We start from the raw sequence: 12777 nt of genomic DNA on the forward strand, positions 1-12777 counted from the left end.
GCGAGACTCTGCCTCAAAAAAAAAAAAAAAAAGGCGAGGGGGGAGTAAGAAAATCAACTGTCTCTGCCTGCCTGTCTTTGAGCTGGGACACTGGTCTTCCACCTTTGGACTCCATCTCAGACTGGAGTTATACCATTGGCTCCCCAGGGTCTGAATTTCTCAGCCTCCGTAATCGTGTGAGCCAATTCCTCATCATCAATCTCTTTGTATACACATTGCAAAAGGAAAATGAAATCTCAGGACCCCAAATTCACCAAGCTAAAGGGAAAGTTAGGCTTAGCAACCAAGTCACGCAAAAAAAAAAAAAAAAAAAACACTACAACCATACTGCAAAACTGATGCCTTAGCTGTTTTGTTTTAGCATATTCCCAAGAAATCTAAAATATTTGGGAGGCCTGCTTACTTCCTTAAAGTGCAATCTTGCACTGTACCAGATTAAAACATGAAGCCAAAGAAAGCTGCCACCTTTCCGTGCACTATTCCCAACCTCCATATACCTACCATAGGATTGCTTTTTATGAGTGGAGTAATATGGCTCAATTCTATTTTAATATACTGGAATGCTTTGTCTAGTCACAATTCCCAAGAGCTTCTCACCCCAGTCTATCCAAATGAACTGCCAAAGCTCATCAATATAATCTCCATTCAAATTTTAAGTTTCCCAATCTGCACTGAACAAATGCATAGTATTACAAAGCAGCTGGCAGGGTGTGATGGCTCACACCTCTAATCCCAGCACTTCAGGAGGCCAAGGAGGGAGGACCCCTTGAGCACAGGAGTTTGAAGCCAGCATGGGCAAGAGTCAGACCCCCTCTACAAAAAATTTAAAAATGAGCCAGACGTGGTGGTATGAGCCTGCGGTCCCAACTACTTCAAAGGCCAAGGGAGGATTGCTTGAGCCTTTGAATGTGAGGCTGCAGTGAGCACCACTACACTCCAGCATGGGCAACAGAGCAAGACTCTGTCAAAGACACTCGAATTAAAACCCGCTCCCTTCTAAATCCCTGAACTCGCCCTGTAATTTTCATCACGTCTCCGATCTCCTTGTACTCCAAAAATGCCGGGCAACCTCTATCATTTTAAGCATGTAGCAAATCAATTTAAGGTAATAAATTCTTTAATCCACTTAACAAAAATATAAGAACACATATCCACGTTTATTTATTGATTTTTTGTTAGTTTAAATCCTTGAGGGGTACAGCATCTGTGGGGAAAAAAGAACACAAAACATTAGGTGAATGTTACATATATGTCTACAAATCAAGAAGCGTAATATGGATACATCTCTGAAAGGCAACCAATTACATGTTCTAGTAGAAAGGAAAGTTTTTATAGCTTTCAGTCTCTATGTGAACATACCTTAAGAACCAGCACTCTTAAAAAACATGTACTGGTCGGGTGCTGTTGCTCAAGCCTGTAATCCCATCACTCTGGGAGGCCCAGGCAGATGGATCCCAAGGTCAAGAGATCGAGACCATCCTGGCTAACATGGTGAAACCCTGTCTCTACTAAAAAATACAAAAATTAGCTGGGCGGGGTGGTGCGTGCCTGTAGTCCCAGCTAGTCAGGAGGCTGAGGCAGGACAATCGCTTCAACCTGGGAGCTTGCAGCGAAGCAAGATCCCGCCACTGTACTCCAGCCTGGCGACAGAGTGAGATTCCAGTCTCAGAAAAAAAAAGAAAGAAAAACATGTACTGAAGATACATTTAATTTTGCTTCTTCTAAAGACAGAGGAAAAGCCTCCTCTGTTGATAAACCCCAATGAACCACTTAGCAGGGTCCAACAGTACCCCCTGGCCCCAAGAATACATGGTATGCATATATTCTTGATCCCAAGAATATACAGTCTACATTCCAAAATGGACGCTGAAGAAAAAGTAGGAACTATTTGAGAAAAATTACAAGAGAAAATTGAGAAAAATTTAAACTCCAAGGATGGCACCAAAGACCCGAGACCTAGGAACATGACGGTCTGTTTTCTTCATGTACAAAACAAAGCTACTAACACCTGTTCTAACAAGACTGACATGATGGAAATGGCAAAATATTAACAATTATGCCAGGAGTAACTGCTGAATTGTCGCTTTCTAGCAATTACTTCAGTGCCCAATAAATATCTTCACCAGAAAACTATTTATTCAAGGCTGGCTGTGGTGGCTCAAGCATGTAATTCCAGCACTCTGGGAGGCCAAGATGGGCAGATCACTTGAGCTCAGGAGTTCAAGACCAGCCTGGGCAACATGGACAAACCCTATCATTGCAAAAATACAAAAAATTATCTGGGCATGGTGACATACGCCTGTAATTCCAGCTACTCAGGAGGCTGAGGCACGAGAATCACTTGAACTTTGGAGGCAAAGGTCAGGAGCAAGCTGAGATCATGCCACTGCACTCCAGCCTGCGTGACAAAGTGAGACCTTGTCTCAAAAACAACAGAACAAAACAAAAACCCCAAAAATTAGCTGGGTGTGGTGGCACATGCCTATGGTCCCAGCTACTTGGGGGGCTGTGGGAGGATTACTTGAGCCCAGGAGGTCGAGGCTGCAGTGAGCTGTGATTATGCCACTGCACCCCAGCCTGGGTGACAAAAAAAAAAAAAAGACAAAACACCAAACACCTATTCTTTCAATTACTATTTCTCCCCAGCATTCTGCAATACACAAATTTTGCAGCGTAATTTACTGCTGTCAGTTTCACAACCACACAAGTCCTCAGAAGTCAAAGCGCAACACCTTGACCTCAGTCTGATTCATCAGACATCCATTTTGCTAAAAACCATACTCACCACTCGGATTCTGTGTCCAATGGCCTTAGCAGGAAGATTGCTTCGGAATTTGGCACGAACCATGCCACTGTTTCCATGGGCCCGAGTCACCTTTCCCCAGATGACTCTGGTTTTATTTGGTTTGCCGCCTGGAGTCACTGTGTTGCTGATTTTAAGAAGGGAGAGAAGAGGAACACAGGCCAATGTAGCTGGATACGAATTCAAGGTGGCCTCTAGACGAGTGGCCCGACCCTGGTCACCCGCCTCACCGCCGGAGAAACTTCAAATGCCTGGAACAGCAGTCCTTCCACAGATACGTACCGAGTACCTACCGTATGCCAGACCCTGCTGTAAAACACAGCAGCTACGAAACAAAAACCCCTTTCAAAACCGATAACCAAGTGTAAGGAAATACACACGTCAGATGGTAACAGAGGCAATACTGAAAAAACAGCAAAAGGACAGGTGTGAGGATGTTTGTGTGTACAGAAAGGAGGAATTACCTGCCATTTTAAATAGCCAAGGAAGGTCTCACTGAGGTGACAATGGAACAAAGACTGGAAAGGAGGGGGAGAAGCGCCATGAAGTGATCAGGGGATGACTAGCGCAGGTACTGGGGCCAAGCAAGGTATGTCCTGACCGGAGGAAAGACTGAAGACACCAAGGGGTTAATCCCAGCTGAGATAAGAGAATTATGGAGCCCTTAATGATGAGCTTTTACTGAATGAGAGAAACCACTGAGGTTCCAGCAATGTACAAAGGATGCAACTTTATATATATTTCCTTTAAAGACCACAGGGTTATCTTGTCACCCAGGCTGCAGTACAGTGGCCGAATCATAGCTCACTGCAGCCTCTACCTACTGCCATCAAGCATCCTCCCACCTAGGCCTCTCAAATGCTGGGACTACAGGTGTGAGCCACTGAACCTGACTTAAAATTTATTCTTGGCTGTAGAAGAAAAGGTGGGGCAATGATTAAAACCCTTTCCCAGAGATTTTAATTGGCTTGGAGTGGGTGAAGAAAATAGGATTTGCTCTTGTTATCCAGGCTAAAGTGCAATGGCACGATGGCTCACGCCTGTAATCCCAGCACTTTGGGAGGCCGAGGCGGGTGGATCACAAGGTCAGGAGTTCAAGAACAGTCTGGCCAAAATGGTGAAACCCTGTTTCTACTAAATATACAAAAATTAGCCGGGTGTGGTGGCAGACACCTGTAATCCCAGCTACTCGGGAGGCTAAGGCAGGAGAATCACTTGAACCCAGGAGGTGGAGGTTGTGGTGAGCCGATAAGCTGATATCATGCCACTGCACCTGGGTGACACAGTGAGACACTGTCTCAAAAAAACAAAACAAAAAAAAACACCGTATTTTTAAGGCATTAACAAAATGCATTAGGCGTCAAGTGTTCTAAAAATCCTTAAATTCTAGCAAAAGGAGCCGAGAAAAAAAATTAGAAACCTTAAAAGGATCACAATATAAGGAATTAGCTCCTTTATTGTTTTCAAGTGCAAAAGGTACCTAAATCCAACACCACCTACAGAAGTAATGTCCTTCTAAGACTCCCCATTAAGTTCCTTAATGATGCAAAATAGAAGCCATAGCAATACCAATCCAGCCTGGCCAACATGGGGAAACCCATTCTCTAGTAAAAATACAAAAATTAGCTGGGCATGGTGGTGCACCCCTGTAAGCCCAGCTACTCAGGAGGCTGAGGCAGGAGAATCGCTTGAGCCAGGAGGCAGAGGATGCAGTGAGGCCACTGAGTTCCAACCTGGGCAACAGAGCGAGACTCTTGTCACAAAAACAAAAAAACCAATACCAAGTACTTCAGCCAAATATTTTATTATTTCAATAGGATAATGAGGCCAGGCACAGTGGCTCAAGCCTGTAATCTCAGCACTTTGGGAGGCCGAGGTGGGTGGATCACCTGAGGTCAGGAGTTTGAGACCAGCCTGGACAACATGGCAATACACTGTCTCTACTAATAATACAAAAAGTAGCCGGGTGTGGTGGCCGGCGCCTGTAATCCCAGCTACTCGGGAGGCTGAGGCAGGAGAATTGCTTGAACCCGGGAGGCGGAGGTTTCGGTGAGAGAGACCAAGTCACTGCACTCCAGCCTGGGCAACAGAGCAAGACTCCGTTATGTAAAAAAGAAAATGAGGCAGATCCCAAAATAAAAACCCAAAACCTACCAGTGTCATAAACTTACTTCTTTGCTTTGTATACATAAGCGCATCTCTTGCCCAAATAGAATTCTGTTTCATCTCGGGCATAAACACCTTCAATTTTAAGAAGAGCTGTGTGCTCCCTTTGGTTCCGGAGACCCCGCTTATAGCCGGCAAAAATGGCCTTGGACCACAGCCTAAGACACAAAAGATACACAACATGAAACATAAGCTTCAGAAAACCAATTTGACCTGGAATAACCCCCACCCAAAAGTTACTCAGAGCAAACATCTAAGTTTTTTCCTGCCAATTTTAAGCTCGCATCTAAACGTTCACGTCTAACACACAAAAACAAAGAGCAACCATATTCAAAACGCGTACCTTCCAGACATAGTTCCTTTTAGAAGTCCCGTTCCCAGCAGGCCTTAAAACAAACAAAAAGATTCAGTTTACAACCAAGCCACGCAAGTTTCCCACCTCGTCCACTCTCGTTTAAGCCCCGAAAGCAAATGCCTTTTGGATGGGAGTTTCCCGTGGGAGTACGGGGACAATTATGCCAGAACGTCCACACGAAACGCAGGCTCCGGCAGGACATTCAACCCTCAGAGAACAGCTGGTATCTAAGCAAACTTCAGAGTGAAGACAAAACTAAGGGACAAGAGTCACAAAAATGACTCTTAGAAAAGCCTAAGGAAATGCATGCCATTGTCAGGAAGCAACACTCGGGAGAAGAAATGAAGACTTCATCAGAGACTCACACCTAAGACTTACGCATCGGCTGGGTCTCGGAGAAACGCTGAGGGAAGAGACTGGTCAGACAAGCAAAGGGAGGTTTGGACTGGGAGGAAACGGAAAAACCCTAGCCGAAAGGAAGCACTGCTTCATGGACAACTGCAGACGAACAAAATCATCATCTCACTCCGCCCAGGCCCAGGAATTTAACCGGGATAACCCGGGCAGCCGTTCTCCGGGCGTCAGGGGACCAAGCACCATCGGCCCAACATCTGCCCCATCCTGTTCTCCTTCTTTTTGAAACCCATAGAAATCAATGGCTGGCAGAGACTCCGATACACACCGGCGACTCGCCGAGGTATAGGAACAAACCTACTCCGGTTATTTGCCCCCAAATTTCAGCAGCAGGCGCTTCTCTCACCTCCACAGGAGCCAAGATGGCGGGAAGAGAAAGACGAGGCCCCGCCGCGTGGCCTTGTGGGATTAAAGATCTCTCGACCCCGCCCTCAATTTAGGCATCTTCTCCAAACGCCAGAAAAGCAATCCTCGGAAATCGCTTTCGCACTGAAGTAAGCCACATTCAAGAGCACTCTTACAATTATTTTCTTAAGTCCTTTCGTCTTGGTAGGCTGCAAAATGTATTACTTGGGAACAGGGGTAGGCAAAATGGTAGCCAGCTAAATCCGCCAAAGCTGCGCGTTGCCATAGAAACAGTTTAGTTTACTTCCTGCGTCTCCGGACGCCGTAGGTGGAAAGGCGCACCCTGAGTGGAGGACGTTCCCACTGCCTAAAGAATGATTGTAAGATTGATTTGCCAACAGGGGGGTGAGTATCCCTCGAGCCACAAGCAATAGACAGAATGGAAATTCTGGGATCCTAACCTAGCATGGAAGAGAAAGGCCGGGAGCACGAAGGCAGCAGGACCTCTTCCTTCTCTTTTTTATTTTTCTATGCTTCTTTTCTGCCCTCTACTTATTTATCTCTTTCAAGAAATGAGACTGGGCACGGCGGCTCACGCCTGTAAACCCAGTTCTTTGGGAAACCGAGGCGGGAGGATCGCTTGAGGCTAGGAGTTCGAGACCAGCCTGGGCAACATAGTGAGACCACCTCCCCCCATCTCTACAAAAGAAAAAGAAAAAGAATGAAATGACTTAAGTTCTTACTTCCATTCTTCTTTTTGGATCCGAGGTATGAGGAGGACTGCCTGCAGGAGGCTTTATCGCCCTTTTAGGAGAACTCGTTTAGCTGCCTCGTGTCCGTGTCTAATAGGTCCTCCGTAGATACTTGTAGAGGTGGATTAATGGACGCCAGAGATTCACATTTCCGAATTATTGCATATTTATTTGGGTTGCCCTATGGATTCATTCATTTATTTAACAAATAGTTTAATGAATGGCTACTCTGTACCAAGGTTTGTGTAGGATGACACAGCAGTAAACAAACAAATCTTTGCTCTCGTGGAGCTTACATCCTACGAGGGGGAGCAAGACAATGAGCAAGTAAAATAGATGACACGTTAGAAGATGATAATTTCTATGGAGAAAATTAAGCAGAGAGGCCACTGTAAAAGAGGCTTTCCCCCTTTTGAGATGGGAAGTATGTAAGAGAGGCTTCCCCCTCTTTGAGATGGGAAGTATTTATGGGTTCTGAACAGAAGGGTGACTCTATCTGACTTCCGTATTGACAAAGTCACTGTGTTGAGACTGAAGGGAGGCAAAGGCACCAGCAGGAAGATAATTATAGGTTCCTGTAGTGATATGATGAGAGGTGATGCTGTGTAAACAGAGGTGATGAGTACTGGAATTCTGAATATATTTAAATTCTAGCAGGATTTGCTGGTGGATGACGAATGAGAGAGAGGAGTAAAGGATGACTCCAAAGTTGTATGAAATAGATGTAAATAAGTCACTTTTAAAATCAGATCCTCTCTTAAATACATCAGAATGGAACTTGTGCCTTGTAGCCTACTACCCCACCCAGTGTTCTCTGTCCCAGAAAGAAATGTGCTAGAAATTTCGCCATTAGATATTAATTTGTCAAAGTTCTATATGTAAGTCCTCCTGGGAGGAGTAACACATGAAGTGTGAGTTTCATTCGTTTGTTCATGTATTATTCATTCCACAAACACTTACTGAGCACTGAGACTTAGCGCCTGATATAGCTGTGAGCATCGCTGTCATGTTGCTGCTTTCCTGGAGCAGTTGTCTAGTGGGGAAACTGACATAAACATAACCAACTGTGAGCCGAGCTCTGCGGGAAAATAGTGGCATGAATGCCCAGAAGCCTGATCTGGCCTGACGAGTCAGGAAAAGGATCACTTGGACAAGGGTCATTTAAGGCATTTTTCAAACTGCAGGTGATGACCCATTAGTAGAGCATGATCAGAATACTTTTTAAAAACAAAGGACGGGCCCGGCGCAGTGGCTCACGCCTGTAATCCCAGCACTTTAGGAGGCCAAGGTGGGTGGATCATTTGAGGTCAGGAGTTCGAGACTAGCCTGGCCAACATAGTGAAACCCTGTCTCTACTAAAAATACAAAAATCAGCCAGGCGTGGTGGTGTGTGCCTGTAATCAGCTACTTGGGAGGCTGAGGTACAAGAATCACTTGAACCCAGGAGGTGGAGGTTTCAGTGAGCTGAGATCACACCACTGCACTCCAGCCTGGGTGACAGAGTGAGACTGTCTCAAAAAAAAAAAAAAAAAAGGTAAAGCAGGAGTGAAACTACAAGGGATGATGGAGTCTCCTGGGATTTAGGAAAGAAATAGTTACCTAAGACCAGAGAGAGACGTTTGGAGAGAATTTTGCCTGACAGGAGCCATGACCTTTGATAGAGGAACATAACCAACCAGTGATATTCTGGCAGAGAAGGAGCAGGGAGAATAAATGCTTGATTTCATTTCCCTACACTGAATCTTTCTGGAATCTCCCATGGATATACTCCATACGGGTCCGTCTCCCAGAGCACAGAAAATATTAGGGATTTTACCTAGAAACATGACACTGTCTTAAGCTGGTGATGGGTCAGTGGGACTTTACAAGGTGAAGAGGTGAGGGAAGAGTGGTTCCACTGGAAGGAATGGCAGGTGCAAAGACCCTGAGTTGCAAGGGAGCATGAGTCCATAGGAGAATTGAAAGAAGCCCCTTGTGGCTGGAGCCCAGAGAACAAGGAAAGGGCAATCGTAGTTGGGTCTAGAGAGGAACAGAGGGGCCCAGACCATACAGACCTTGTGGACCAAGTCAAGAATTTTGTTCTTTGTCCTAAGGCAATGGGAAACCATTGAAGAGTTCTAGGGAGGGACATGGTCAGATTTTCCATTTTCAAAGATCACTTCCTGAACCTTCTGTCAGTATATCAGAAAAAAAAAAATTTTTTTAATTAAAAGATCACTTCCAATTTAGTGCTTGTTGGAGTAGTTCAAGCAAAAAAGAAAACAAGGAAAAAATCAAACAAACACAGCAACAACTAGGCAACTAGGTCCAACTTGGGAGATACGGAAATAGAAGGTAAAATCTGCCTGGGTGCCTTGGCTCACACCTGTAATCCCAACACTTTGGGAGGCCAAGGTGGGTGGATCACCTGAGGTCATGAGTTCGAGACCAGCCTGGCCAACATGGTGAAACCCCGTCTCTAATAAAAATACAAAAATGAGCTAGGTGTGGTGGCGTGTGCCTGTAATCCCAGCTACTCGGAAGGCTGAGGCAGGAGAATCGCTTGAATCCCGAGGCAGAGGCTGCAGTGAGCCACGATGGCGCCACTGCACTCCAGCCTGAGAGACAAAGTGAGACTACATCTCAAAAAAAAAAAAAAGAAGGCAAAATCCACAGGCCTTGGTAATGGTTTGGATTAGGAGGATGCTGATATCCAGATGAAGAAGGTGGCAGGAATGAGTACTGGGTTTCTCTCATGAGGAATGAGAAGCCAGAACAGCAGGAAGGCACTGGAATCTACACAAGCCCCAAGCCTAAGAAAGTGGAAAACAAAGAATCAACATCATCAAAAGAAAAATATTGGCGGGTGCAGTGGCTCACACCTGTAATCTCAGCACTTTAGGAGGCGGGTGGATCACCTGAGGTCGGGAGTTCAAGACCAGACTGACCAACATGGAGAAACCCCCGTCTCTACTAAAAATACAAAATTAGCTGGGCGTGGTGGCACATGCCTATAATCCCAGCTATGCCGCAGGAGGCTGAGGCAGGAAAATCACTTGAACCCGGGAGACAGAGCTTGCAGTGAGCCGAGATCATCCCATTGCACTCCAGCCTAGGCAAGAAGAGCAAAACTCCATCTTAAAAAAAAAAAAGAAAGAAAGATATTCTACTTAATACGATGCTACTTCCTCCTAAAAATGCCCCTGCATCAGGAAATCTGGCTAGTTTGAAGTATTTTTTCAAATTTATATGAAGATTCTGTTTTATATGTTTGAATTTTTGCATATCAGATTTTTGTTGCAAGAGTCATATTTGCACTACGTCTCTCAGAGTTACTTTATTGTGGACGAATTTACATTGGAAACTCACCACTCACTGTCCATTCAGTACGACGCAAAATTCTCCATAGGTGTTCTCACTGTAAAGCTCATTTAAGCAGAAAGGATTTTGGTTTACTCTGGAGGGGTAACATCTTGACAGCAGTGTCAAACTGATTTCCGATTTCCAGGATTAATATAGTTTTTCTTTCTTTCTTTCTTTCTTTTTGAGACAGAGTCTCGCTCTGTTCCCCAGGCTGGAGTGCAGTGACGCGATCTCGGCTCACTGCAAGCTCCACCTCCCGGGTTCACGCCATTTTCCTGCTTCAGTCCCCCGAGTATCTGGGACTACAGGCGCCCGCCACCATGCCTGGCTAATTTTTTGTATTTTTTAGTAGAGGCAGGGTTTCACCATGTTGGCCAGGATGGTCTCGATCTCCCGACCTCGTGATCTGCCCGCCTCGGCCTCCCAAAGTGCTGGGATTACAGGCGTGAGCCACCGCGCCCGGCCCCAATTAATACAGTTTTTCTAAATGTCATCTCAATTATTCCTCTAAGCACATGTGGAGCAAATTCCATTATCTGGCGGATAAGGTGGATTGAGTGATCTAATTAAATGTTAGAGTAATTAGAATGATAGAAAAAATCAAGTATATAGAGATTACCAATTAAAATCGTGATACAATGGAACACACTAAAGCCATGTTGAACGTTAATTTACCTTAAGAAGAGGCTCACAGAGTGCGTGTGTCTTGAGTTTGGTAGAGCAGTAAGAATTCGGTCGACTTCTTCATAGACCTGCGGTCCGTGATGTCGGTGTTTCTTTCACCTCTGGGACTGCTCCACTCTGCACAAAGAGGCGACAGTCACAGCTCCCATAATCATTTAATTTTCTCTGAATAAAATGGTATCGAAATAACTGAAACATCATTGAAGACTCCCATAAACTAATCTCAGTGTTTCCTTCCCATTTTAGGTAGCTGCACTTCTGTGAGATTATAAATATTCCACGGAGGGTAACGAAACTAAAGGAGAATGGAGGAGTATGTTTACAATTCCTATGTTTTTTGTATACATGTATTTAAATTATGCCTTCTGTTAAAGTTCTGTGTATACCTTATCTACTGCTGTGTGACAGATCACCCCAGAACTTAGTGACTTAAAATGCAAACATTTATTCTTTCCCACAGTTTCTGCGGGTCCCAAGGTTAGGAGCAGGTTAGCTGGATGGTGCTGGCTTGGGGTCTCTCCTGCACTTGAAGTTGGCCACGGGTGGCAGTAATGGCAATGATCTGAAGACCTGATGGGGGCTGGAGTATCCACTGCCAAGGTGGCTCATTGACAGGGCTGGCAAGTTGGTGCAGGCTGCCGGCAAGAGGCCTTTGTCCCTTACCCTCATGGATGTGTCCACAGTGCTGCTGAAGTGTCCTCATGCCAAAGCAGCTGTCATCCCTCACACTGAGCGATTTGAGAGAGGAAGGCAGAAGCTGCAATGTCTTTTATCGCTTAGCCTTGGAAGTCCCACTCCATCATTGCCACGGTAACCTTCTGGTTACATAGGCTGGTCCTACTCAGTGTAGCGTAGACTACACAGAAGCATTAATACTAGAAAGTGGGAATCATTTGGGCCACCTTGGAGGCTGGATACCACATTCTGCTTTTCACTCATCAGGAGGCACTTTTGGTTAGCATCTAAAGATACTCCTAGGGAAAAAAAAGTTAATTTTGGCTCAAATTCAAATTGATCAGCATAGCCAAATTGCATGAGCTACATATCTTTATTAAACAGTAGGCCAGGTGTGGTGGCTCATGCCTGTAATCCTAGCACTTTGGGAGGCTGAGCTGGGTGGATCACCTGAGGTTGGGAGTTCAAGACCAGCCTGACCAACATGGAGAAACCCCATCTCTACTAAAAACACAAACTTGGCCGGGTGTGACGGCGGGTGCCTGTAGTCCCAGCTACTCAGCAGGCTGAGGCAAGAGAATCGCTTGAACCTGGGAGGCAGAGGTTGCAGTGAGCTGAGATCACGCCATTGCACTCCAGCCTGGGCAACAAGAGCGAAACTCCATCTCAAAAAAAGGGGGGGAAAAAAAAGTAAGTTGTTTGCCTTTGGTTGGTCAAAATGGAAGATATTTAGCAGAATCACACTCCAACTCCTACTTTTTTTTTTTTTTAATCTAGGTTATATTATATGACAACATGAATATCACAGGAGCCCAGCACGTTGCTGCCTGTACTTCTGAGTTAGAGTAATGTTTAAATATTGGTCGCTGACTTATTTTTTCTTTATTCTTTCCTTAGAGACAGCCTGGAAGACTCAAACCTTCCTCCAAAAGTTTGGCATTCTGAGATGACAGTGTCAGTGACAGGCAGGCCACCTAGTACCGCAGAAGAAGACGGACTACCTAAAGAAACAGACGTAGAAATCATCCCAGAAATCCTAGAAACCCAAGAGCCACTCTCGCTTCCAGATGTGCTGAGGATCTCGGCAGTTCTAGAGGACGCCACAGACCAGCTCTCTATTCTAAAGTACATCACGCCCGTTCAGTACGAAGGAAGACAGAGCATCTGCATGGTATTTACCCACTCACCATGAGACCATGAGTTACTTTTGCTTTATTATTTTTTTTTTTTTTTTTTTGAGA

At 45.2% G+C, this 12777-nt stretch overlaps 2 protein-coding genes across 5 annotated transcripts in view; one reads left to right on the top strand and one right to left on the bottom strand.

Annotated features, from left to right (window-relative positions):
• Positions 1-337: 337 nt before the first annotated feature.
• Positions 338-6251, bottom strand: RPL35A (ribosomal protein L35a). Of its 4 annotated transcripts, none has more exons than XM_011961160.1 (5): positions 6007-6115; positions 5313-5355; positions 4975-5127; positions 2786-2930; positions 338-1204 (listed from the first exon to the last, which is right to left on the bottom strand). In XM_011961160.1, the coding sequence occupies exons 2-5, from the start codon at positions 5321-5323 to the stop codon at positions 1181-1183; spliced, it is 333 nt and encodes a 110-aa protein (XP_011816550.1). In that variant the 5' UTR covers positions 5324-5355; positions 6007-6115; the 3' UTR covers positions 338-1180. The 4 variants fall into 4 exon arrangements, with proteins under 4 accessions (XP_011816550.1, XP_011816549.1, XP_011816547.1 ...); XM_011961159.1 differs by having other exon boundaries at positions 1100-1204; positions 6085-6251; XM_011961157.1 differs by lacking the exon at positions 338-1204 and having other exon boundaries at positions 1879-2930; positions 6085-6251.
• A 169-nt stretch (positions 6252-6420) lies between these two features.
• Positions 6421-12777, top strand: part of IQCG (IQ motif containing G) — a 49612-nt gene continuing 43255 nt past the window's right edge. Inside the window, exons 1-4 of the mRNA XM_011961156.1 lie at positions 6421-6463; positions 6852-6932; positions 11112-11174; positions 12434-12707. Coding sequence (XP_011816546.1) covers positions 11167-11174; positions 12434-12707 — 282 coding nt within the window. The 5' untranslated portion in view covers positions 6421-6463; positions 6852-6932; positions 11112-11166. The remainder of the gene's footprint in view (positions 6464-6851; positions 6933-11111; positions 11175-12433; positions 12708-12777) is intronic.

The sequence above is a fragment of the Colobus angolensis genome, unplaced genomic scaffold, assembly GCF_000951035.1.
Source record: "Colobus angolensis palliatus isolate OR3802 unplaced genomic scaffold, Cang.pa_1.0 Scaffold54, whole genome shotgun sequence".
Classification (NCBI taxonomy): Eukaryota; Metazoa; Chordata; class Mammalia; order Primates; family Cercopithecidae; genus Colobus; species Colobus angolensis.

Excerpts from the sequence above, each read along its gene's own strand:
- RPL35A (XM_011961157.1), bottom strand. Across the intron at positions 2,931-4,974 it reads TATGTATACAAAGCAAAGAA|CAACACAGTGACTCCAGGCG; the intron begins GTAAGTTTATGA and ends TCTTAAAATCAG.